Below are 27,161 nucleotides of genomic sequence, written 5' to 3' on the forward strand. Positions count from 1 at the left end.
TTCATCTTCTTCCTCATCTCTCCCATCTCCGACCTCAAATTTCGGCCACCTTCAGCCACCAGAACCACCTTTTTTTCCTCCTTCCTCACTATCCTCCCCTCCACTCTCTCTCCCACTATATATTGCCGCGAAGGGGAAGGTCCCCCTCTAGGAAACAGTTGAAGAGAGGGAGGAAGAGAGAGAGAGAGAGAAGAAAGGGGGGAGAGATAGATAAGAGAGAGATGCTGGAGGTCAGCGGAGGTGGTTGAAAGAGGAGAGAAAATATCTGAAGAAGGAAGTTTACCAACGGCCCTTGCAGACGTGTAAAAGAAATATCGGCGAAGATTGTAAGAAACAAGAGCTTGCCTGAAAATTTTCACCCTAAATTTCGTAACTTTTTTCTTATTTGTCGAAAGCAGTGGCCAACTAAAAACATCATTTTGTAGAAAAGTGAATGAGAATTTGCAAAATAGTGATGGAAGATTATAAAACTCATTGTTCATGTAATATTGTGGAGATTGGTATGTAGGGTGTATCTATGGTGGAAGAGGTTGTGGTCTTTATAGAAATTTTGGTGGTGGAGATATGAGAAACGATTTTGATGGTTACAATGGATCAAGGTGATAAAGTTAACATAAATGGAGGTGGTGAGATGGCTGGGATATGGTGATGGCAGCCAATGGTGGTGTCAATGATTGATGGATATTTCTATGAAACTCTTCCATTTCCATGGTATTAGCCTCAAATTTGGATAAGCAAAATAGTTCGGGGTGGATTTCTGCATCAAAATGTAGCCTGAAAGCCTTCGGCCAGGAGCAACATGAAAGCCTTCGACCCAGATTCCTAGTTCCAGAAATGCGTAACACCAAATGAAATCCGAAAAAAATTTAGGAACATATTTTCTGGTACAAATTGCTCAATATAGCAGGAAACGCTTTAAGCCTTCCCAAAGGAGAAAAAAACACAATCAGATACAATCCCCCACAAATTATGCAGCAATGGTGCTGTTAAAGATCGCTAAAAGATTCCACACAAGAATTTTTTGATAACGTTATGTACAACTACTAAATAAATCGATTTACATGGGAAAAAAAATCACACGAAAACAAGTGCCAAAACCGACAACTGGGATTGATATTCCTATTAAACTGGATTGAGATCTCGGGAAACTAGGCCCTGCCATCTGCATTAGTTAGAAGGTTCAAATTCTTAGTACCTTGGGTTTATGAAAAAATGGAGTAGATATCGAGTAGAAGACTACAGCGAGTTGAATAGAACGAACCTTGTGATAAGGAACCTTGCTAGTGGACTTAAATTTGCTGATATATCGGGAGTTTGGGCAGTATCTTTCTCCACTGTTTCTTTATTTCTACTTCCAGTTTCCCCCTGTACCGATTCAATGCTCTTTGAAAATATAGTCGTTGCCAATTCTTGAAGCTCCTCCATTGACGATTCTTTTGAGCTGAAAAAGGTTTCTCAACTAGAGTGAGTAATCTAATTTAGAGTGCAAATTTTGTTCCACTTAGTTGTTATCTACTAAATTGAACTGAAATAAAGAAGAAATTGTGGACCTTCCGAGTTGCTTAAGCATCCTGCTAACAAACAATTCACATGAACCAGGGTTCATACGCTCCAGATCCAACAGTGAGTTTACAACAGCACGTACAGCTGCTGATCCTTCTGATTCTTCCCCGATAGCCTATACAGAATTTAAGACAAGTCAGTGCTGAAACTTTGCAGATGAAGATTGTATGTGAAATACAACATAAAAGAGTAAAAGGAGAGATAAGAATATGTCAAATATTCTGAAAAATACTAGTTCTGAACATGTAATAGGAATCTAGGATTCAGGAGACCATTTTGGAAATGGTATGACAAAGGGTAACAACTTGCAAGTGTAGCAACTCAGAGTTATTGGAAACTCTATTACGCTTTATGAGGAACGGAAGTTTCAGGTAGAAGGCACTTAGTCCCACATTGCTTAGAAAGACTTGGGTTATAATATAACACCTCGTCTTACATATTGGCTAGGCCTTTAGTGTGGGTTTGCTCTCTAGATTGTCCAGGTGGAGAAGCCTGTGGTGGTCCAGGGCAGGCCAATGCCAAAGAAAAACCTTGTACCATGTGGACCTAAACAAGCGGACCTGGGCGGTTCACACATCAAGGAAAACATAGTTGGTAATACGGTATTGAGATGATTTGTTACATCATCCCCTTGAATTCAATTGTTCCAGTCCCAAATCTTATCTTTGGGTATTTGAGCGATCCAATACCCAAATTTTGGTGTACGGAGATCTTCAGCCTTAATTTTCTCAAAAGTCAAGTTCTTTAAAGTAACTAGAAAAAAGGTTTACTACAGGAATTCTACTTCATTAGTTACAATCTTTAAGATTGTAAGTTCTTACTCTTCATGGGTTTATTTATTGTCATACATCATATAAAATCCAGTGTCTAGGGAAGAGTCTAAAATCTCCCACGAAGAAACTAGCATACAGGGTAGGTGTACCGCTAGTGCAATACATAACGAACATGGTATCACATGAAGTCCAACACGTGCACGGCTTATCATTACCCATACCATATACCCGAGCAAGCCGCGCCCAGGTAGCAGTGATCCAACTCCAGTTCCGAAGTTAGATTCATTATATCATACTGGAGTAAACCCTAAAAGGGGCACTAAAGATTGGTGATAACTGTCTGAAGTGTTTATCATGCCTCACGGGTCAATGTTCCAGGACAGTGATAAGAGTGTTAACTTTCATCAGTACGGAAAGTGTACTTCTGTCGGGACCCATCAGTGTAATCTAAACGGAGGGAAACACATAGATAAGGTTCCTTATTGAATTTGTTCCATTGTTTAAAGTTGACCATGTGCACCTTCTCTAACAGCGGGTCCACAAAAAAAAAATCAACCAGACAGCCATTTTGTGGAAAAACAAAACAATCTAACCAGAGGGACAATGTAGGTGGTCCAAAAAAACTGCGAAGATGCATCAGTCCCTGTAGTAGAAGGCATATACCATCATGTGCAAAAGAAAAAGAACTAATATAGAAAATGACGGACGTTAACTAAAACTGAAAATTCATGTAGAAGAACGTGAATGGATTCACCTCTTTCAATGAAGGAATAAGCAAATTTGATAATGCAGGAGACGATGGCGATCCAGCAAAAGTTCCACCGTCTTCATCACCACTTGCTTGACCAGATCTAGGAAGTACTTTTGGTGCATCAAAGTATTCACGTGGATTCCTGCGGCAGTATACTTTCATTCAGATTTGTTTCCCACTAATATCTCTGGCTTTTCTAAGAAACAAATGTAGAATGACTGGAATTTGCAACAATTTGATGAACAAGGAGTAACCAAAACCTGTTTCTGTTTTCCTGTCCATCTTTGTTGAACTTGCTTGCAGACTTTTCTCGAGCATTTCCTTTCCTTAATGCTGCTTGCATCGCTGCCTTTGCCTACATAAGATGCAAACCACGTAAATGAATCGACATAAACTAGTGGATGCTATGTATCCCATACTAAAATAAAGTAATAACAACCTCCGCAAGATTTGTTGAACTGTCCTCAATTGAGGCACTAGATGATTTTTCTTGTATTCCCAGTCTGGATTTTGGAGTTCGAGGAGCATCGGATTCATCCGGTTGGCCACGAAGAACAATAGTACCACTCGATGAGGCATCCCCAAAATTAGAGTTTCTGTTGCCACTCTGCAGAAAAAACACATTTCAAATCTCACCAGATGAAAGTACGAAAAATTGTCACAAAACAAGGTAGTATTCGTAAGCATCCCTGTTTCCATAATTTCAAAACTGAACGTTACAATCATACCCAATTACTCTGGTCGCTAAATACAGATGTCTTCACTCCTTTGGGAGTTCGTACAACAACAGTTCCGGAGCCACTCAGTTCGTCCTGTATATTGAACACTTCGAGCACTCTCAGAAAGTAAACTCATACAGAACGTATCAACAAACAAAATGGTTTATAACTTCATATACATGTTTGTATGATAAGTGAATCTTACATTATCAAGGGAATTATCTTGTTTGTCAATGTCATTTTGATATCTAGAATCTTTCCCAAGGGAAACTTCTGGTAATGATTCATGAAAGGCAGTTCCAGATGCAACTGATGACTGGCTCCCTCTGTCAAGATATTTTCTTGGGGGAGGAGTATTTGGGACTTCTGATTTCTTCTCTCTCATTCCAGCAGCTTGTGGTGGTTTTACAGCACTTCGGACAGTTCCTGTACCTGCCGATCCACCCATACTGAAGTCCCAGCTCGCGTTTCTCATGGATTTTGCTTGACTAGAAGACAAGAACAAGTTAATAGAAACATTTGCAAGAACACAGACAGTAATAGATAAACAATAACATAATGCACCTGACTCGAACAGTGTCTCCATCTCTGAAATCTTTGACTTTAACAGTGTCAGTTCCTTCTGCAAAAGGGCTAATACCATTTCTTTGGGTTTCTGCATCTTCCTTTAGCTGGTATTTTGGGCGATCCCTGGAGATTATAAAGAACAGAAACATAAAACCACCTGTCTTCTACGGTATAGGAAAATTCTGTACAACAGTACCAGCTGTAAGAGGAAAATAACAATATTCTGTACCTTATTCTTTCTAACAGCTTGGGACTTTTCCTTGCATTCCTGATAAACCGATGCTTTAAAAGTTCCTTAGCACTCGGTCTCTAAAATTTAGTATTGAAACAAGAGGATTAGAATTACTTCAAAACATTTAGCCCAGTAATGAATGAACGGGACACAAAGATCTTATCAAGTGCGTGAATGTGCAAGGAAAGATACAATCTGTACTGACGAAGTGACTTCCCTAACATTCGGCTGAAAAATCGGTTATTTATCTATTTCTTTTTCATAATATAAATATTATATGGAAGAACTTTTCCTACCACTCTGAAGTTCCATATGAAATATAAAAGGGGAGAACAGAATAGGGGGCGGGGGAGGGTCAGTGGAGTTCCCCATGCTTTAGGAATAAAAAAAAACGTCCAAGGGGAATTTTAGAATAAAGAACTAAACACCGCATGTAGCAGCACAGTACCCTTGAGAGTAACATAAAGAACTTTTAGCAAAATAAGGAAAGGAACTTCACGAATACAAATGAATACCTCAGCAGGCACTTTTTTTAAACACAAGGAAACAAATTCTTTCATAGGACGAGAGAAATGCTCTTCCAACTGCATAACATACACAAAAAATAGAAATCCTTTAACATAAGAAAATATATGCAATCTGGCAACAAATATATCAATGTTCTGCATCAAATTATCAAGTAATAACATCAATTACAAGTAAACCTGAGGCGGGTTTTCTCGAGGTATGATAAAAAGGACTCTCATTGGATGTAGATCTGCAAGAGGAGGCTCTCCTTTCGCCATCTCAATTGCGGTGATCCCGAGCGACCAGATATCTGCCTGCGCCAACCAAAAGCTGAAATTGTGAAACAAGGGACTAATGGTTCAGCAAGCAAAAGAAAAATAGAAGAATTCCCCAAAATGGTTACCTTTTCATTATACCCATCTAGGTTTTGAATAACCTCTGGAGCCATCCAGAATGGTGTTCCCACAAATGTCTGCTAGAGGTTGACATATTAGAACAATTTGCAGAGCATATAAAAATAAGCTACTCAAAATCTCATCATAGGTAATAACAGATAATACATACGCAACTCATGTTACGGTTATAATTTCAAGCATGCTTTTAAACAAGCATAACTTCAAGAAAATTGATGGTCATCTAGTAAGCCACCCATATGGATGTGAGATTGCGAAAGGATGATCTTGAACAAGTACATGAATTGAAAGAAAAAAGACCCAAAATCAGTGTCACACTGCCCCTGTGGAGTACAAGATACTGTACGTAATTGAACACATATTGTTTAAATATGACGTGTAGCCCTTATCAGTGAAAGTCAGGAAAGATAGGTAAGAAGTTCCAGTACATTTAGATATAGTCAAAACATTAGAAGAGAACAAGCAGCAAAAAATGATGACTGAGTTTCCAAAGACTCGTACTAATGGTGACTCTCCTTTAACTGCTATGGTTTACTGAATCACAGAACACACTCTGACCAAATAACAAAATCTTGAGAAGAGATCTCACTAAATCAAGAAAAAAAAATTCCTGCACGGCTTACGCTCTGAGACAAGTCAAAGGGAAAAAAAACTTAGGGAGATCAGGCAAGTCAAACATTAATATCAAGAAAGGGATTTAGAAGCTGTAAGATAAAATGGTATAATGCTAAGGAGGACTGAGAAAACCAAAAGGACAGTGCAAAACACAAACTACTGACAATCCACCAAGAAAATGCATGCTCAATCGAACATTTCTGAGATAATGACGACCACACCTTTTTAAAGAATTTTTTTATTAGAGAAGTTAACACCATAGACAATTGAGTTTTAGTCGTAAAACCAACAACACATGATCATAAGTCATAACATTATGAACGTCGCTAAATTATTTAATAACTTTATAAATAAAATAACTTATAAGTGAGAAGACAGACTAGCAATAAATATCAGATTAAGCATGTGTACTGGAACAGGGTAAAAGAAGTAAAGGAGCATGACCTTTCTTCTAGAAATTGTTCTTGTTAACTGAGCAGAAACACCAAAATCTGCGACCTGCAGCAAATAAGAAACATAAGTGTGAAATGCACCTGACGAGAACACTTATTGCAATTGATAATAAAAGAAATTTCTCAATTAGTCTTGATCAATATTTGAGGTTTTAACTGAAAGTACAGAGGAACGACTTACGTACCTTAACATCCCCATTCTCCGAGAGTAAGATGTTTGCCGCTGCCAAAATAGTTATCACACGATTCTCAGCTATAAATTACTTTATAAGAAAAGGTACAGGCTTGCAGGTTATGGAATTGAGTACTAAATGCCTTGAAGAAGAATGCATTTAATGGATTATGACCTTTAATATCCCTGTGAATTTTTCCTTCATTGTGAAGATACTCAATTGCATGAAGCAAGTCACGTAAAATGCAAGCTATTGACATCTCATCCAGTGGTTGACCTGGTTGAATCTGCAAGAGCGCATGTAAGTTAGCAATTTGCAGAACCCATCAAACAAACGCAGTGAAGAACTGCCTAGAATACGAAGGTGTCCTTGCTTTTGCTTGTGGACAATCTTTCAATACATAAACATGAGGTCTGTTATGCAGACTCCTCTGATTTAGGGCTTAAATTGTACTTACAATCAGATTCATGTGTGTTAACTGTCAATACGTGGTGAATTACTAGAACAAAGAAGGTAGATAAACAATAATACGAATGTGTTGCAAACAACCCTACTTAACGAAAACTAAGTTAAAATTTTGTTACACTTTACAGAGTGCATAAAGCAAGTAACTAAAGTAACCTACTATGTCAGCAACAGATCCACCAGCCATGTATTCCATTACAATCCACAGTTTGGTCTGGTTCAGATAGGATCCATAATACTCAGTAATGTAAGGAGATCGACATTGGGATAAAACTGAGATTTCCTGTAGAAAAGGTAACTAACATCAGCAAAACTACCCATAATGTATTTCCAGTTAGTTGGGTTTAGAACATGACAGAAATACCTTCTGAATGTCTTCAATTTCATCCTCTCTGCAGAATCCCACAAGAAGCAAACAAGCAGAAACCATTTAAGACAAATTATGAAATAAAGCTCGAAATATGATAACCAACACAACTCCAACAGAAAAATGAATGATAGATAAGTCACAACCCAAATTTGGATTTTTAAAGCAGGATCAAGTTACAGTAATGAAAAACATTTCTATAACTGTAAGAAACTACGAATGCCATAAAAGATAAGACTACAGAAAAACTGTAGCATAAATAGGTAGCTTTTGGAATAACAACACGAAATGCATATGCTAACGGTTCGTTTTCCGCTTTAAATAAGTGAAGTATTTTTTTTTCAACACACAAATTTCAAATATCCATTCCTCTCGGTAGAAGGACCAAATTATATAACAAAAAAGCATTGCAACTAGAGATTAAATCATGAAATCTCCTTCTGAATCTTTTTCCGTGACAGGACCTATTTGTAACTGCTTCATGGACAGTTTACAGCTAGAAAGCTGCCAAATTTTAGTATCTTTTGCTCCTACTATAAATGCCCTAGAGTAACAAGAAACGGGAAATATATATTTTGGCCTTTTGGGTAATTATTGAACATGCTAAGAAAGTAAACTTTAAAATAGGAAATACAGAATACAAGGTTTGGCACTAATTGGTTAAATGGACTGATGAACCATTAGAAGGCTTAATAGGCTCAAGTATTTCGTTTCACTAATTACCCAGGTCAACACATCCACTAAGTGGCCTTTATTTACCAGGCCCCTCGGCAGAAATTCTTTGTTGGGTTGGGCCCTTGAAGGGTTATATAGATGTTTAAAAGATAAAGATCCAAGTTACACTCACGCTTCTTCTAAATCAATAACTTTAATGGCAACATCTTTGTTAAGCTCCTTATCGAACCTGTAAAGCAAGAAAAACATGAGATGTTAATCGATGTATCACTGTATCAACCATTCAACCTAGTGTCAAGTGTCAACAATATGAACCAAATACATCTTTGTTAGTGAATGCTCCTACAACCAATATAATGATTCCATATTTAGCTACTAAAGGATAAAGAAGAAGGAAAGAGGTATGATAATAACATATCCAAAGAAGAAACTACTGTGCTCTACAGGAAGTCGTGTTTTCCAGTAAATGTCAAGTATTACTTCATTTTTTCCGTCATTTTCATCCTTCGTGTTGTCCTTTAATACTTGCATTCTGTTGTTAACAACTTCTAGCAGTGAAGGTGGACCTTAATACCCATAAGCACGAGGAACAACTTTATTATGGATGTACGGCACAAAGGGCAATTCCAAGGATGCTAAAGAAACTCAAGGACATATAATATTATTAACAAAACAGTTTCCTATTGTTCTACTAAAGTGGCATCATCATTACTTTATCAAATTGTACTCCATCTCGTGGGATAAAATCAGTCTATATTGATAGTAAATGGTTCAGATCCGAACTAGATTTTCTTTTAGTAATGGAAATATACATGAGTCTGCATAAAAAAAGGAGTCTAAGTGTCAATGTCATGCTAGTGGATGGTGTGGTTGATACATGTGTTGTCTTCTTATTAGGCATGCATTACGCATATGTTAATATAAATCCCCAGATATACTCAATAAATTCAGATTATGGTTTCTGCATAAAGCACTGTCCAGATCATTTTTCTTCTAATATATCAATCTAATGATCTCATGAATGTTAAGAAAATGTTTTACTGAAAGTGTTGATTTACCTAAAGAACAATATAACAAACTTATAAAACACTACATTTATTCGTTGAGGAAAACTTACAAAGCTTTGCACTATCCGAGGAATACAAATTACACGTTGGCTTATAAACCACTACATCTATCCGTGGCCGAAAACTTATAAAGCTTTGTACTAGGTCGGTAGATCCCTATGTAGACAGGAGACATGATTAAGGAGATGAAGTCCATGGGTGGTCAAGGGAGTGGTGTGAGATTCTGGATTGAGGATAGTTTCAATTGCAAAACTGCAATTCATAATTTACTGTCTAGAGCAGCTAGTGCATCAATGAAATCAAACCTAGAGTGGTTAGAGTTAGGACCCACAATGAGGAGAGAAGTCACGTCCTACTATACGACCCGAGAGAGGACTCTATGAATTCATTAATGTGTAACAACATTTGAAAAGGGAACGTCCTTATATGGGAAGCATGTCGCACGAAGCTACATACGCAGGACAAACTTCAGAGGATGGGATTCACTACGGTGAAAAGGTACCCCTTTGTAGACAAGCAGAGGAGAAAGTGGACCACGTTTTATTTCGATGCGAGAATCCTTCTGCATTATGGAGACATTTTGAGGGCCTTGCTTAGTTACAAGTGAACGATGTTTGAGTCTTCGATGGATAATTTTCTATTGTGGAAAAATACTTGCATCTCAATCTAAAATGTGAGACTTTACCTTCTTTACCATAATTGGATCCTACGTAGTATGTACATGACCAACAATAGGATTTTTGGAGATTGGAGTACGGACTCACTGGAAGCTACCATTTCAGGAATCAAAAGTAATACTTATGTGTGTGCTTCTTGATATAAAGAACTAACAAGTTTGAAATGCTTTAGGTCTCTTGTTCCTGTTATTTGCTTTGGGGTATTTTTAGTAAAATTGTCTTTTCAAATTATTAAAAAAACAGAGGAGATACATGTTTGTAATGTATTCTAGAATTTTCAGGTTGCTAAAAATTAAAACTAAGAACAAAAATATATAGCTAGCTGATAAAAACAAATAAAAATGCACTTCTTTTTACTGAATCCCATATCATACAGAAAATCACAAAAAGCAACTTTGCTGCTTGCATTCGTATATGGTAAATAAGTAACCCCAACAAATGCAACATCGAAATAGGAAACCCTAAAGCAACAACAACGCAAACAGGTTGAGGAGTGCATTCATTCTAAATCTGAAGATTTGGAAGTTAGAGACAGACCATAAAACTGCAAGCTAGCTCCATATAAGTGAATATAAATACGATATAAACTCTCAAACCGGAAAAATGTACTAAATGTGATCTATCCTTGTATTTCAGACTAAGAGATAAAAAAGAAATTGGCTCCGACACTCTGAACTAATTAATGAAGTACTCGCTACCAAGTAGGCATAAACACCAAATGACTCTGCAAAAAATCAGTATTTATTACTTACCCTTTATAAACATCACCAAACGACCCTTTGCCAATCAGTTCGAGCGAATTAAATCTGGAACCAGTGGCATCAATAATTGCTTGAGCATCATCCATTTCGTCCAAAATGATACCCTCCTTGCTGCTTTAACTAATATAACACGAAATTGGGGTAGACTATGAAAAATGCAGGTCAAATTCTACAAATGTCCTATTTTCTTCCATGGCATCTTCATCATCACAACAATAAAGAATCGGCATTTGCTCAGATGCCAAAGATCGTATTCGTAGCTGTAAACGAAACAATAACACAATGTATTCAAATCAACAGCTCTTTTTCACATAGTTTGAGATCTAATAGGCTAATCTAAATACTAAAAACTAAAAAAGGAAACGTAAAATTGGTAATGTAAGTGTTACTGATAATTAAATAGGATTTCTTTTCAATAATACTGTTTAAATTTGGTAGATTCAACAGATACTGAAATGACGCCCTACCAAATAAAAACGAATAAGAAATTGAAATGAAGGAATTAGGGAAAAATCACACACAAGCTTTATCAATCAGGATTCACGCAACAAATCAAATTTGGGGATTCAAACGATTAATAAGAAGATTATTAGGTCGTTTTATGAAAATGATAGAAAGTTAAAACTTACCAGCAAACCAGATTTGAAAATTGTACTTGAAGAGATTGAGTCAAGTAGTGAGAGAAGAAACCATGGATCTCTTCGTTTCACAGTTGAGCATCAAAGATTTCACCTTTTCTATAATTTGATTTGAGGGATCGTGAAGAATAATGTTTTTAGAGAGAGAGAGAGAAATAAGACTTGGGGAAATATCAGTTGTCTTTGTCCTCTCTCTGTAAAAACTGTTGCTATTTGAGGAATGAGTTTTTGGTACTTGTCTTTTAGGTCATTTGGGTCATGACTGAAAATGGGGATGAACCCGATTTCACCTTGGGAATCTAATTAACATCTGATTTAGGTTGGTACATCTTTAGGGTTTGGATGGCTCAAATACTCATAGGTCCAAAACGGGCAAGACCATTATGTGTAATCTTTAACCCACATCTTTGTAATCTTGACATATCTTTGCATTAACAAAAAAAAAAAAATCGTGTTATAAGATGGTGCGGACCAGCCTTCTCAGCTGCTAGTGATATTTTCCGCTTTGACACACCTGAGTTTGGTAATTTTAAAGGCCTAAAAGGGTGCTTATCTTCTTAAGAGGAGAACCACACTCCGTCTCGCCACCGATGTAGGAATGTTGCCACAACAATTTGTATTTGTTCGTTCCAAAATAAAGTAAAACATATCTTTTTCTCTAGAAAAAGTTACGTCGTTTTTTTCTTTTTCTTTAAACATAATCTAGATTAATATTTTGTACCAATTTCAATTGGATTTCAAACATGAAATGTGTATTAAATCTTTTGGTCGATTTTGGTTTCGATTTGAGATCTTCGACTTAGCTTTAGTTTATTGGTCGATTCCTGGTTTGTTCGCTTTTAAGATTCCTAGTTTGTTTGACATTTTGTTTCGTTTGGTTTTGGTTTAATCTATTGATCGTTTTTTATGTTTAACCTCATCGATTTCTCTACAAAGCAAAAGTGAAATCGATTGTAGATCTAGAGATAAAAAGAAAAAACCCTGGGATAATCCAAAAGTAACTTTTTTTTTCCTCTCTCAATTTTTTTTAAGTTTCATCTTCATCAATTTATCTCTCTAATTTATTCATTGCATTAAAATCTATTCATTTGATCCTCTTTTCCAGGGAAAACCTGAGAGTGGTTCAATCCAATTGAGTAGATTTGTAATTCCTTTGGTACTTCAAATTTATAGATTTTTCTTCAAGTTATGCCATTTATTAGTTTTTGGTCTAGGAGTTAGAGTAAAGGTGTTAAAGTTAAGAAATTTCGCAAGTAACTTGCTTGATTGCGTTGGAATCGATCCCCAACTAAGAACATTTTATGCTTATTTGAGTGGACTCCACTCACTAAAATTACCCAAAAAACCCACCATTGTGTTCGTGTCGTTGGGCTTTTTTTGTTTATGGATTGACTAATCCGACAAACGAGATTACAACAAGTACTGTCATTCTTTCCCTGGTGATAACGTAGGTCGTAATATAACGGGCGATGATGATTCCGCGGGCCAACAATCATTGTGGTTGTTTCCTCCAATAGTCATTGTGATTTTCCCGTCAATAGGCACGAGCTCAAAACTATGACTATTCCTAAAATATAAATAAAAACAAAAAACATACTAAAATATAGCTTTATAATATTAGATTTTTCAGAGAGAAAGTATTCAAGAGTTAACACTACTTACTCAACATTCGAACAGTTTACGATCAGATGTACCTCTGATCAGAAGGGTAAAACTTTTGCATCCTGGTAAACACATCGCCTACACTAACGGCACGAGTACCCCTAGGGAGGTGGATCTGACAAAACTCTGCCACTCGAGCCTGATTTGGAAGGTCGGCACGAGTATTCTCGACTCCTTAAGTCTGACGCTTGACTTAGAGGCAAATAAAAGGTACATCAGTGTCAAGTTTGGTAAGAGCTCTACTTTTGGTCTCTGAACAGTGGAGCGGGGTCTGCAGAGGTCAGCTCAACACACTGAGCCCCACTCTGCCTTCTGGCAAGAAGGAAGATGGATTTGAGTTAGCTTCACACCCTGAACCCTGCTCTAGTTGAAGATCTATAGTGGAGAGAGTTCAGCTAGAGAAGACTCGATCATTCAAGCTCAGATCTGTCGGAAGAGAACAACAATGACATGGAAGGTCAGATAGAGCCAAAGATCTGCTTTTCACACACAAGTCGTTATGTGCATGAAAAATCTTAGTGTCAGAAGATACACACTCAATAAATATTATCTTCCAAATAAGCATACTCACGTAGTCATCATCAGAACCAATACCTTACCACCTCATCATCTCAGTCGTGCAACGGCACACCTCCCCAAAACCTATGTAAACATATCAAGTTTTTCCTAAAAAGGAATGTAAGACCACCTTCTTCACTCTCACTCATTGAATTATTTCCTTAAACTGTAAAAACATCCCATTAACATATGCGTTAGAGTACCTCATCTTTTTTCTTTTGTGGGCTTTTCATCTACTTGAGTTCACCAAGAGCGTGAAGAAAGTCCATCTGTGACACTGAAAGGACCGATTACTAGGAAGATACCTATAAAATTATTTTTCGAGATCATCACTTTGACATTATAAGACGGGCGAACACTTCAGCAACCCTCAGACATTCATTAAAACACGAATCTGACATTAAAAAAACTTCATTTTTTTAACAAATCAAGCTATAATTCATTTAGTCACGTGCAAGGTTTTAAAAAACGGGGACGGCGTATGCCTCGAGGCCTCGAGGCGTACGTTTTCCCTAGGTCAGAAAAAAAAGACAGAAACTTTTTTGGTTGAAAGACGAATTTGTAATTTAATAAAATCAAAAATAGGCAAAACAGTAAAACAACCTTCCATATTCTAATTAGGTTTACCAGTTTGACCGACTCTCTCTACTTTATTCTTTTGATTGCTGCTACTAAAGTCAGTCCCTCTCTCTCTACTTTTTTTTATCATATTTTATTTCTTCTTCTACTTTTTCTGCTGGTTGCTGGTACAGGTGAGTCTCTTTACTTCTTTGATCAGCTTTTGTCTCTTTTTTCTACTCTAGTTGCTATTTGATGGTAAGTTATAAGTGTTTCTCTCTCTAGTCTCTACAAATACCGTCTCTCTCCCTACAAGACTACAAGTACATATTCTGTCTATACTTTTGTAGGTGCTTCATGTTCTTCTTCTACTTATTCTGCTTCTTATTAAAACAACCGACCCTCTGTACTTCATTGTCTTTTTTTCCCTCTTCGTAAAGAAACAAGTTTGAATATTTTATAGTTTTATAGTGCCACTACCCTACTGTCATGTTGTACTATTTAAGTAGTAGAAAAATTTGTTATTATGTGTATTTACATAGTTTATATCATTGTCGTTAACAATTTCTCTTTTTCGTATTTTACGCCTCGAGGTGTGCCTCGAGGCACCGTCTCGCCTCGTGTGAGCATACCGCCTCAAGACGTAAAACCGTATTTTAAAACCTTGGTCACGTGTGTCTAAGACGCCACCATGTCTTCCGATGAAGATCTATCAACGGAAATCGGCACTATGGGAAGAAGAAAAGAATCGGGTACCTCAAATATATGGATACTTGAAAGGTCCCAAACTTAGGTGACAATAGGCTACTTCCCCTAAAATCATAGTAGCCATCAAATATATGGATACTTGAAAGGTCCCAAACTTAGGTGACAATAGGCTACTTCCCCTAAAATCATAGTAGCCAAGGGAAGTCTTCAACTCAATTGGGCAAATGGGTTCGGCTCCAGCTCAATTCGTCGTCTCCACGAACCAAGCTAATCCCTTCTTGGTTCGATAGCTTTGTTACGTCGCCTTTATACTCTCGCCAGTCGCCATTACTATAGTTTGGGGGAACCGGACGTACAACATAAAATTGCGTCTCTCTAGCGACCTAGAGAGAGAAAGTGTAAGAGAGAGAGAGAGAGAGAGAGAGAGAGAGAGTAGCGACCAACACATTCTAACGCCATCGCCACTAGTCCACCCCCTCCTAAACTGACGATATGCCCTCCGACAAGGATTCAAATTCCGAAATTGAAGAAGAAGAAGATCCTGAAGAACTTCAAGAATCTGACGATATGGACAACGATGACGGTAAGGTCGACGATGATGATGACGGCGACGATGATGGAAAAAGTGCCGCGGATGATCAAACCAGTAAGTTCTTTAGTTCAGTCTCCTATTAATTTTTTTTATATGATCAATGTGTAGCATTCTTTCTCTGGTTCTTTTTATCTCTTGTGAGTATGTCTGTTGTTAAATAGGTTGCGTTATTTAGAAAGTATTTAGAAGGGTTTTGAGATTTTATAATTGATCGAATAGAACTGTTTAATCATACAATTTGACAATTTAAATGTTTTATTTGGATCTTTTTATTAGGTTCTCAGATTATTAGGTTATAGTCCATGCTAAGATGTTAGAGCTGATTTATTTTAGGAATCAGATTGAAAATTTTCTTATTTGCATGTTCATCTTGACTCAAATCTCTCCCTTTTTCACCTTAGCTGATACATGTTACTGTGAATATCTGTGATAATATTTTGACAACTAAGAAAGAATAGTCTAGCCAATTAAGGGTATAAAAGGAGGATCTTATTCGGTGGTAATGTGATTTCGATAATGGTATCAATACCTAATTCTACTGGACCGGATTATAAATTGGATATCAAAAGCTTCAAAATCCCAAATTTCTAAGGCAGCGAGATCGGCTCGGTAACATTTTAATTAGATTTTCTTGGAAAATCACAAGGGCATAAAAGGACATCTAATATCTAATACACGAGAAACGTAAACATGCAAATGCATGTTCGCGGTGTCGTTTTTTCTATTTTAGCGCCAAATTATAAGTTTGAATGACACGTTCTGGTTTTTACTCGACTAAATGAAGGGAGATATCGTTGTGTCTTATTTGCTTCCAATATGGTAGTGAATGTGAACTCATTTATAACGTAATACCATTTTGAAAATTCCACCAAATACTTACGATCTGGGTGGTAGTTCCAGCTATGACATGCGTTTACAAAATCACAAGTGATCGAAGAGAACAACTCACAAGATGGATACAGAAAACCTTCTGATAAGATCTACTTGTTTTCTTTAGTGAATGTTTGAGTACATGAACTATAAAGATCACTGTGTTACGAGTACATTATGGTAGGCGGGGAAGAGTTGCACTATGAATATTAGACTATATCTGGCGATTGAAATGGTGATCAAGACTAGTATGCTAGAAGTGGATGGCAATGTGTTAAATTAGGAGTCTCTTATAAGGAGTTACTTATCTGGCTTTTAGGCTGATTATTGTTAATTGTATCATTGTATAAAATCCAGTTTTCAAAGTGTGTCAATGACTCGACCAAAGAGGGAATAAACTCTTGTTTGGAAAACAATCAGCTCAAGATAAATTTCTTCTCGTTATCGCTGGTTCAAGAAGAAAAATCTCGCGATAACTGAAATTGTTTTTGCCTCTCACATTAACTTGGGAATAATCAGTATCAGATACATTAATGATAAGAAGAATCAAGTTTCTGCTGCATCATCGGTTAGTGTTTTATTCCTGGAATGTCTCCAACCTTGGGATTCATTCAGCGACCAACAGATTCTCCAACAGCATTTTTTGTCCAATAACTGGCCTATCATAAGAGTGAAGATCCGACTTCAGAAAAGAATTAGCATTTGCTGGTAGGTTATCTAACATTAGTCACCAGCAAGCATATATGGCATTAACATGGATTTTTGTGGACCTTTAACAAAAAGCGAAAGAAGTTACAGTTATTGCTCTTTCGGCTCTGTATATAATTAGAAAAACGCTTGGAGAATGCAATTTCAAATTAAATGGTATAGATGGGAGTCTTCACATGCAGTCGTTGTTGGCATTCGCTAAAGATTTCCATCTGGAGATGTATTATTGGGCATAGATTGCATACTGGACTTGTTATGAGTTTATTATTTGTATTTCTGTATTCTGGATATGCTGGTTCACGATGAGTGTGTTAAGGAAAGCGAAACTTGTCGTAGTTGCACCTCCTTGGTTTTCTGACATAGGTTTCTGAGCAAAATTGATGAGCAGGGCGGGTAAAAAATGTGGATTTCCAAGGATTGGTGTATCTCCATTTAAAAAACATATATAATGAAGCTATGATCTGGCTCCAGTACGGCTCATACACGCCATTCCAACAGCTGCACACCTCATTTCCATCTACCCTTATCAATTCTTTTGTACTTTTTAGCAAAGCCTCGTCCATATATTCTTGAATAGAATAAACTCATTTCTAGAAATTGCACATGTCACTCCTCACTCAGCAGCAAAATACCCATGTTATCGTTCTTAATTCATTTCGCAACAACGAAAACTCTAACCGAAAGAATACAACCTTTGGTTATTCCAATCCATTGTTGTTTAATGTTTCACATTCAATGCACCTTCACCAATGACCAATTCCAGTTAATGCTGAACTGATTAATCCACATTCCACCACAAGTGGTTCACAACCATCAACGCTTCCTGAAATTTCATAAGTAACTTTCTCGTGTAAAGATCAGCGGCTTTTTTCTCCATAGTTATGAGGTCTTAAGAACTGGAGTTGTGTTTATGGTTTCATAATCTGCTTTCACTTCTTTTTCTTACCAATTCTTGAGGGCTTTTTGGTACTGTCTAACAGATTGCTGTAGAGTGGTTGATGCATTCACATACTCATCAAAAAAATGAGTATATACTATCACTTCTTTGGGTAATAGACGTTTCAGCAAAGAATGTATGCCACAAGTTGACCGGTATCCGTTCCCGCCTATCAAGATATACGAGGTTTAGTTACTCTAGTATGGGGATTCAAGTTTGTAGTAAGAACAATATATAACTGATATACTTTTTTCTTGCTATAGAAAGTTAGCTTTGACACACTTCTCAACAGTTCCTAGTCTATGGCCTTAGGCATACTCCTCATAGAAGAGGCTTATCACTTGTGTGGACTTTGCACCTGAGGGCCTTAGCCCCTTAGGTTTTAGCCTCGAGGATTAATGTGATCATTGTGTCTCACTGCCTTGAGGCACACTTTAGAGCCCACACATGTTTTGCCTTCTCATAAGAGTTGACGATTCATTATGGTTTCAGTAGTTATTACCAGAAATCATTGTGGTTTGGCTTGATATATATAGCACAGTTTATTTTCTAGTGTTTTGGAGTGTTTATTTCAAAGCAGAAAACTACTGTATATGTATCAATTGAAATTTTGTAATTCGTGGAATAGGCAAATCATCGGTCAGATAAACCTTGAAAGTCCGTTAAGTTCATAATTTCTGTTGGAGTCAAGAAGATCCTCAAAATTTCTATATATATATATCTATATATATGTGTGTGTGTGTGTGTGTGTGTGTGCGCGTGTGTGTGTGTGTATAAGTTCATTCACATTTTCTTTCGGCTTATTGTGGATGTTTTTATCCATTACCAATCTTTGCAGTTGGGTTAGGGATTCAATCCCAACTTGGCTACGATCGTAATATATGTGTATATTTGTAATATATGAAAGGACAAAACTCTCAGGATTACTTAGGTACGTGGGCAGGTACTGCTACGAGGTACGCTACAACTTTAAGTATGTGGCATGGTACGCTATACCTCTTCGGTAATTTAATAAAAATCTTGTAGGCAACAACTCAACTAGTTAACTTTATAGAAAAAAACTTGCGTAAACTAATGCCACAGATTTCGGTAGGCCAAATTTGGAGTATTGAATCTCTGATGTACCCAAAAAATGGTACATCAATCCGGTATGCGGTACGCAAGGGGGTAGTAGAGTATTTGGTGACACTATGTCTGTGACCAATGTATCCAGGTCGACTCCTCTAACAAGTTGAAGAATCCATGTATTTGGTGACGTTATGTCTGTGACCAATGTATCCAGTTCAAGACCACGAGGAATAAGAACTAATCTCATAGTTATAATCACCTCTTGTGGTATCTCATACCCCAGAATCCCACTGATCTTGGTTAGCAAGATCATTGTCCTGTTCTTCAAAAAAAAAGATCATTGTCCTCAGTCTGTTGGTATGGTCCATAAATTCACGTAAAGTTTGGAATCAATCAGTATCTTTCAGTCGGATTTCTTGGAACTACTCGGCTTTCAACCAACAAAACAACAGTGTTCAGTGAAGCGAGATTTGTAACGTTGCGGATACCCATGGTTTCGGTACAAATAGTAGGTGGATGCGACATGGAGTTTCAGTAAGATTCTAACTAGAATCGTCAATTTAGTTTTGTCCTCTCTCATCCTTGATTCTTTTCTTTGAAGTGGGAAACTTTCATGTGTCTATAACATAAATAGTTAGGTATATGCTAATGGAGAAGTTTCTCTTGGTTTTCCCTTTCGTGTTACCGACTTCTTGCTATTCTTCAATGTAGATTCTGATCAAAATATTAAGTCTGAGGATCGTGACGAGGGTCTTGAACCAGAAAAATCAGCACAGTTTCTAACTTCAGATACTCGTGGCACACTAGATAATGGCGACGGACACCATTCCTCTGAACTCTTGAATTCAGTGCTGACAAGCCAAGGTATGGATCTTTTAGCTGTAGATGTTGGTTTCCTAAGGTTCAGATTCTGCACAAAGGTCTCAAATCTCCTAAAAGGTAACATGTTCCCTTTTATTGCTTATGAAGGTTTTGGAGTCCAAGCAAAAAAGAGAGCTTCTCTTAGGGCTTGTGAAAATGTGGATAAACAGAAAAGAGAAGACCCTAGTGGTAATGCAGCTCAATCAAATAACAGTAAATCACTGGACAGAGATAAGTCCTTATCTAATGAGAAAGAGGTAGCTGCAGACACCTTTGTAAGAAAAGACTCTGGTGATAAGGTGTCCAATATCGTTCTAGGTTCTGAGGACATCAGGCTAAGGGCACCAAGGTATGGTGATTTCACTTAATTGTAAACATTTATTAGTTTCAATGGAGCACTTCCTACTGATCCAAATTTGTTTTCTGGAGGTGAACTTTGTTCTCCACTGTTTCATTCTAAATACTTGGACGAGTAGCTACTAACTCTTAAATTCCAGCTTAACCACTCCACAGATACGACCTAGAAGTCCATCCTCAGGTGCTGAATTTGACAAGCGAAGTAAAAAATCTGCAGTTATATGTGACTTTTTTGCTAAAGGTTGGTGCATCAAGGGGAGTTCATGTAGGTTCCTCCATAAAAAAGATAGTATTAGCGACAATAAAGAACTGTCCAACTGTGACGTTGAGTCTGTTGAAAGTTCGAAAGGTGAACAAGTGGATGCAGGTATTTCAAGATCTTTTGTGGAGTTGAATGCCCTGTTTTCACAATAAGAATTTCTAATTACCTCATTTTATGTCAGGTTTGAGACAAACCTCAAGGTCACATATTTGTTCAAAAAGTAATTTTCTCGGGGAGCATGTTGAAAACCAAATGCAACAGAAGTCTTCTCAAGAGCATAGACAGTTTCTTTTAGCAGGAAATGGTCCTAGAATGCCTTTTGCTGGGTCTACAGAACATAACCTCTTTTCTCTTGTTCCTCCGCTGCACAATAATTTGAACCCTGATCTACGTAGCCAAGAATATTCGAGAGGATATCCGTTAGTACAAAATAACTCAATTCCTGATTATAGGTTTCTGCCCAGTGGCTCTGTTTTGTCATCAAGCAGTTATGGCAACCATCCTTTCACTAACGATAACAGTATCTTTGGGAGGCATATGGCAGAAGCTGCTGCATATAATTGGGAGCCATCTGTTCCTTTTAGACCATCTTTCCGTCTTCCATCAAATTTTTACTCATCTCCAGTAAGCCTATATAACCCTCTTCTTGATAGCATTGAGTTGCCCAATGAAGCTGATAGGTCCTTGCCATCTTCCGTATGTCAGGAGGCAGTCATTCAACCTGCGTCACAACTTAATGGTGTTGCTGTAGACGAACAGCCCGCAGGTGATAAATCAGAGAAGAGCTCAAGTACTCGTGGTGTAGTTCCAGCAGATACAGATGCTGTAGACGAACAACCCCCGAGTGGTATATCGGAGAAGAGCTCTAGTATCCATGGTATAGCTGCAGATACAACTTCCGCTTCAGCTGCAGGAACTTCTACAAAAAATAAGAGTTCTATACCCAACGAAAAGAAGCCTTCGCGACCTGGTCATGTCGTAAGTACTTCAAAAGCCAAAGAAATGGGTTCCGATCATAATCTTGGGGTAAATGAGCTGAAAGATAAGAAGGAATATAAATCACTGAAAGCTTTCCGTGCTGCTCTGATAGACTATGTGAAAGAATTAGTTAAGCCATATTGGCTAGAGGGCCAGCTAAGTAAGGATGTACATAACTTGATAGTAAAGAGAGCAGTTGAGAAGGTCTTAAGCACATTCCAATCCCATCAAATTCCAAGTGGTCAGGAATCTATCGATCAATATGTTTCCTCATCCCAAACTAAACTCACAAAGCTTGTTGAGGTGAACATCTAGAGATATCTTAGAACCAATTTATTTATCTTTTACTTGGGAGTACCTTCACTTTCTCGCATGTGACAACTGCTTGTTTATTTGCAGGGTTATGTTGTTAAATATGGATCTGTACAGATGCCTTAGGACACCAAGTCGAGTAGAAAAGTTTAGATGGGGCTATCTCATAAGGCAACATAAGGTCAGATCTGACTTTCTTGTGGTATACATTGGATATATTTTCTTGCTCCGAAATCATCTTTTTCTTTTAATGGTGGTACTCAAGCATGTCTGTTGATACAAATGAATGTTTATCTATATTTATAATGGGATAACATATAACTTGGTTAAGAAGGTTGAGATGCGTTGAGAAGCCATGGATAATCAGCAACATAAGAAAAATGGCAGCATAAGAAAAATCAATGCAGTTGGAGTAACTTTCCAACTTTCAATTCTCTACTTATTTCCATGTTCTGAATTAACTTAGTGTTGACTCGTCACTAGGCTTCCTTAGTTAAACTGAGAGTCAAGTTCGTTCTCAAGTCAGGAGAGTTCGACCGAGGTGTTGTTTCTGCTTCTTTGCTGCTGCTGTTGCTGCTGTTCTGCTCATGTTGCTGCTTCTATTCTTTTTTCTTCTCTCTATTTTGATGAGAAACTCTTCGTCCTCTCGCCTTCCTTTTCTCTTCCAAAACCCTTGCCAAGTAAAAAGACACTGAAAGTATCTGTTTTTTTGGCTGTCAGAGTTACTTGTAAACTGCAGAAACTCAGGAATTACTACACTTAATTTCAACTCTGTGAGTTACTTGACGATTTCAATTCTTGGTGTTCAGCATGTTTAAATATGGTTCTCAAATGTTGATAATCTACACAATAGAGGAGGCATATTACTGGGTAAATGCATTTTGTGCAAAGAGAGTGACAAGATGGCTATACTATATGTTCCTTCAGTGTCCCTTAGCTTAGAGCATCTCCAATGCAAAACTAGTAAAAAAAACTCTAGTTGTTGCAATGTCAAGTCTCAATTGAGATTCTCTTTTGTAGATGCCACTACTGAGATCATCAAGTCAAAATACATCACGAGTGCAACACTCGAAAATTTAAAAGTTACTTCGACATTTTAGAATTAACTGAGGCCACATCACCTTACGACCTAAATTGATTTTTGCTTTGGAGAGAGTTTTGTAAAGGTCGGTGTTTTGGGGAAACAAGAATAATTTCTGGGGGAAAAGGTGGAAACTTCAAAAAACATGAACCAAAAACACCCTTAAAGTTGCCGGTCTGGGTTGGGCAGCGACTTCTTTGTCTCTTCTTTATCAGGTAAAACTAGACAACCTCTTCTGAAAAACCAGACGAGGGTTCCGGCGAAGGGGCCTCCCCTTCGTCGAAACATGAAAAAATAGAAAGAGAGGGAGAGAGAGAAAAGAGAAAGGGATGAAGAGAGAGACAGAGTTAGTGTTGTAGGGTCGTCGGAGTTAATGGCTCACAGTTGATGGTGGTGAGAATGGAAGATGGAAGAAGAAGAAACAAAAAGAATATAAAAAGTTAGTAGTCTTTGAAAGAAACAAATAATTTTTGTTTTCACTCAAAACTTTGTGTCCCAGAAAATTTTCTTATATCCCAAAACATCGGCCTTTCTAAAAAAAAACTCAAAAAGGGGAGTTGGAGTTTTTCAATTGAAGCCTTGCATTGGATCGCTCTTAGAAGATATGAAACTTTAAATAAGACTTGGGTGGGTACTCTTGGGATTCAAATAGGAATCTAAAAGAAGTTTTACTCCTCAGAAAGAAAGGAAGGGATGTTTTTAAGGTGTCCCGTCTCAAAGTAGACACTCCAATATTTTCGATTTAAAATCGATTGATTCGAGCTGATTTGGTTACCAAATTGAGTAAAGTTGGTTGTTTTCAAAGGGGGTGAGCACTTCTGCTTTTTCTTCTTCACTTCCGGTTCGTGATTGCTTAAACCCTAAAATCAAAAATCTTATTTTTTTCACTCTGTTTGATTCTCTGGTTAATAAAGCCTCTGGAGTAGAGATAATTTTGGAAGCCTCCATTTTTCTATCTCTAAATCGTCACTAAACAAGTCTAAAAATGTATAATCTCGGTGGGTTTTATTTGGATTTTTGGTTAAAATCAATTAAGGGCAATGATTGAAAAGAAGAAGTTATGTATTTTGAATTCGGTGGATCTTGAATTGAATTTTGTAGCAAATTTGGCCTTAGTGCACCCAAAATCGGGGTGCGTCTAGCCAAAGGGTTGTTTGATCCAAAGTAATTTGGTACCGTGGTTAAAACTACTGCGTCCCAAATTAACAGTTCCATTTTCAAAATGTAATTTTTTTCACAAATTTACTTTTCTAATTTTGCCGTATATTAATTTTAGCAAGTCTTTTGGATTTCAAAAGAATAGGTAACACATATATAAGACTACTTCCCATAAACGCAAATTATTCTTATCTGTCTCTAAAAGATTATCAAAATATGAATTGTTTTTATTAGGTAATAAATATACTATATACTAACACTAATACAAGAGTATAATTGGAAAAACTAGAAATTCAATATGATACGAGAAGAGGAATACATGACTCTTAATTTAGGATAGAGGGAGTATTAAATTATCAATATGGCCACCAAATCCGAAATAATACTATCGGCAATGAGGTCTTTGACTAAATGGCCATTTGGCCAGTAAATTCGTCCACACACAAGGGCGGCCTCAACTGTCTAGAACTGGTGCCCCAGTTGGAAGTGCGTTTATTACATAATACGGAGATCTCAGGTTTGATCTCGTGGAAGTGCAAATCCAGGATCCTATTGAACTTGGTATAATTAAAGTAATTTAGTTGGACTTTTAGTTCAGCTTTAGGCCCGTTTATCACGTCGTATTGATGTATCAATGCCTTCGTAATGTCTATCGTAGCCAATATTCAAAAGAAAAAGGTGACTTTAACTTTTCTCGTAATGTCTAAAATACCCCTATCTATATAGGAGGGTAGTTTAAGTGAGCAGTTTTAAAGGCGCCTTTCTCTAAGGCAAATATGAGGGGGAGTTTATGAAGGAAGAAGGCGACTTTAACACTAATGAGGACGCCTTTAAAACTTCACCTTAAAGGTTTCTTATTTCTTTCATCTTATTTCCAACCTACTTTACTACATTTCTTTTCTCTCTTTCTTAGACGAAGATCATTGAGAATCAATCGAACCTGACTCCCTTTTTCTTCCTCTTTGGTCATTGAAAAAACTAAGATGTTTGAAGATGTTAAAGTTTCGTTTTTTCTTTAGATTTAGATTTTGAAGATATATGAACGGTTTCAGACTTTCTCGTTTGTAAAGCTACTGTGTCAGTAGCAAACTCTATTTTTAGACCAGCTGTGTGTCAGTGGCAAACTGTCGTTTGTATTTACTTAAAAAGGTGAAACATGATGCATGATTTTTTTTTCTTCGAAGTAAGCGTTTCCTAAAAATGTTAAAATAAATAACATGGTAAAAATAAAGAGCTGTGTCTGTGACAAACAATTGCTTATGTTTACTTGAAAAAATACAGAACGGGTTAAAAAAAAATGCAAAGAAATAATGAAAACTAATAGTTTGATGTGAAAAAAAAAAATTTAAATAAGGTGTTGTTTGTAACACAAAAATAAGTAATTGTTTTACCTTTTTAAGTAAAAAAGTTAGTTTGGCAGCGTAATACTTCTGACTTAAGTTAGAATTTTGACATTCTTTTTGAAGTTCAAAATCTTCACTCCACAACAATACAATTTCTACCACCACCACCACTGCACCTCCACTACCGACACCGTACCTCCATCTCCGCCACCACCACCACCACTGCAACACTGCACCACTAACACTGCACAACTGCCACCACCACCGCAACACTACACCTCTGCCACCACACCACCACCACACCACCACCACACCACCCCGCCACCACTACATCAGGCCTCCACCACGACTACCACAATCACCACGTCTCCACCACCACCACACATCTCCGCCACCACCTCCACCGCAACACTGCACAACCCCCACCACCACCACCACCGCAACACTACATCTCCGCCACCACCACCGCCACCACACCCCCCACGCCACCACTACACCAAGCCTCCACCACGACTACCATAATAACCACGTCTCTACCACCACCACACACCTCCAGCGCTACAACCACCGCACTTCCACCACCACCACAACACCTCCAAACCACCATTGTACCTAATACCTATATTTTAGATCCTTTTTGTTATGTTTGTGCATTCATGGTTGTTTGTTGGTTTTTTAGGCTTCTGTGGTGTAGCTTTCTGTTCGTCAGCATTTGGTAGAGTGTGTGGATCGAGTGACAAGGTTGTTCCCTCAGTTGTAGATCTAGTATGAGACCCAGTCAACCCTGATGTGCGAGAAGGATGACATGATGCGTTCCAGAGAGAGAGAGAGCTAGAGGAAGTTCAGGAAAATATGTTGCGGAAAGCGAGGAGGTGGAGTTACATGTGCAGAGGGTCGATGGTTTTCAAGATGAGTTTCTTTAGACTGCGACGGATGCCGCGTTGCGGACTCGTTCAGATTTCGTGGCTGATTTCAGAGTTGGGAGCACAGCTGACTGGGACCTTGAGGAGGATATGGAGATGTGGTGGGTTCGCCATGATGAACTCCTGGTACAACAGGAGGCCGGAGAGATGATGATAGATGTAAGTTGCGTTAAATGTATGTTGTTGTAACTCTGACATACAAGTTTGACTTAACTTCCGCCTTATGAGGCTTGTTTTGTTGGTTAGAGTGAACTAATTAGGGTTTCTTTTGTAACTCGTCTTGTGTTGCAGCGATATAGTAGCAGTATTATGGATATAGTTTACTGTTGCACTTTGTTTGTTTTATTATGGGGGTTCGGCTAGCAGCTATTTGTTTTAGTTGGCGACCTACATACCAGTGCCTTCTTCCCTTAGTCGCCTTTGCTACTTATTGCCTTCTCAATCGAGCGATTTAGTAGCCTAATTTGTGGAAAGTGTTGACTAGCACCCTATCACCTTTCTTGAGCAAATGGCTTGATGATGGGATTTTAGGAAGGTGTCAACTAGCGACTAGTCTCTCCCCTTGGGAGTGTCGCCTATCGACTTATTGCCTTCTCTGTGAATCGGCTAAACAACCTAATTGAGAAGTGTCGGCTAACATGTTATCGACCTTTCTTGATCGAACGACTGATCTGACCATGGACCTCTAATTGGGCAGTGGCCAGTGGCCAGTGGGAAACTACATGTTACCCGCCCGGATAAATCCGAATGCCTTAAATAGCTAATTACAAAATTAGCCCGAGCCCCGCCGAAGTACTGCCCATGGCCATG

The 27,161-nt window shown here is 37.8% G+C and overlaps 2 protein-coding genes across 9 annotated transcripts; one reads left to right on the top strand and one right to left on the bottom strand.

Moving 5' to 3' along the window:
- Positions 1–877: 877 nt before the first annotated feature.
- Positions 878–11,851, bottom strand: LOC147542157 (serine/threonine-protein kinase sid1-like). Its single transcript, XM_086673364.1, has 21 exons — positions 11,407–11,851; positions 10,769–11,037; positions 8,445–8,501; positions 7,595–7,622; positions 7,391–7,513; positions 6,940–7,051; positions 6,778–6,815; positions 6,585–6,638; positions 5,516–5,584; positions 5,310–5,426; positions 5,121–5,189; positions 4,603–4,682; positions 4,371–4,496; positions 4,012–4,294; positions 3,816–3,899; positions 3,527–3,694; positions 3,348–3,442; positions 3,091–3,229; positions 1,551–1,678; positions 1,262–1,441; positions 878–1,162 (listed from the first exon to the last, which is right to left on the bottom strand). The coding sequence occupies exons 2-21, from the start codon at positions 10,861–10,863 to the stop codon at positions 1,123–1,125; spliced, it is 2,085 nt and encodes a 694-aa protein (XP_086529490.1). The 5' UTR covers positions 10,864–11,037; positions 11,407–11,851; the 3' UTR covers positions 878–1,122.
- A 3,099-nt stretch (positions 11,852–14,950) lies between these two features.
- LOC147542158 (protein FRIGIDA-ESSENTIAL 1-like) lies at positions 14,951–26,666 on the top strand. Of its 8 annotated transcripts, none has more exons than XR_015239722.1 (8): positions 14,951–15,547; positions 19,788–19,940; positions 20,046–20,286; positions 20,435–20,661; positions 20,738–21,180; positions 21,262–21,837; positions 21,934–22,027; positions 26,108–26,666. XR_015239722.1 is itself a non-coding variant. In XM_086673221.1 (7 exons), the coding sequence occupies exons 1-7, from the start codon at positions 15,394–15,396 to the stop codon at positions 21,970–21,972; spliced, it is 1,833 nt and encodes a 610-aa protein (XP_086529347.1). In that variant the 5' UTR covers positions 14,951–15,393; the 3' UTR covers positions 21,973–22,641. The 8 variants fall into 8 exon arrangements, 4 of the variants coding, with proteins under 4 accessions (XP_086529347.1, XP_086529346.1, XP_086529348.1 ...); XR_015239724.1 differs by having other exon boundaries at positions 15,050–15,547; positions 19,884–19,940; XR_015239721.1 differs by having other exon boundaries at positions 20,738–21,837.
- The last annotated feature ends 495 nt before the right edge of the window (positions 26,667–27,161 follow it).

This window comes from Eschscholzia californica, unplaced genomic scaffold, assembly GCF_041429995.1.
Source record: "Eschscholzia californica isolate CP2 unplaced genomic scaffold, dmEscCali1.0.p SCAF_4, whole genome shotgun sequence".
NCBI classification, from domain to species: Eukaryota; Viridiplantae; Streptophyta; class Magnoliopsida; order Ranunculales; family Papaveraceae; genus Eschscholzia; species Eschscholzia californica.

What these genes read in the sequence shown, in the direction of transcription:
- LOC147542157 (XM_086673364.1), bottom strand. Translation starts at nt 10,863, where the DNA reads ATGGATGATGCTCAAGCAATTATTGATGCCACTGGTTCCAGATTTAAT. An exon ending in TTTGGTGATGTTTATAAAGG is followed by an intron (nt 8,502 to 10,768) that starts GTAAGTAATAAA and finishes CTTGCTTTACAG; the next exon opens with GTTCGATAAGGAGCTTAACA. An exon ending in GGAGACACTGTTCGAGTCAG is followed by an intron (nt 4,295 to 4,370) that starts GTGCATTATGTT and finishes CTTGTCTTCTAG; the next exon opens with TCAAGCAAAATCCATGAGAA.
- LOC147542158 (XM_086673220.1), top strand. Translation starts at nt 15,394, where the DNA reads ATGCCCTCCGACAAGGATTCAAATTCCGAAATTGAAGAAGAAGAAGAT. An exon ending in ATCAGGCTAAGGGCACCAAG is followed by an intron (nt 20,287 to 20,434) that starts GTATGGTGATTT and finishes CTTAAATTCCAG; the next exon opens with CTTAACCACTCCACAGATAC. An exon ending in AACTCACAAAGCTTGTTGAG is followed by an intron (nt 21,838 to 21,933) that starts GTGAACATCTAG and finishes GTTTATTTGCAG; the next exon opens with GGTTATGTTGTTAAATATGG.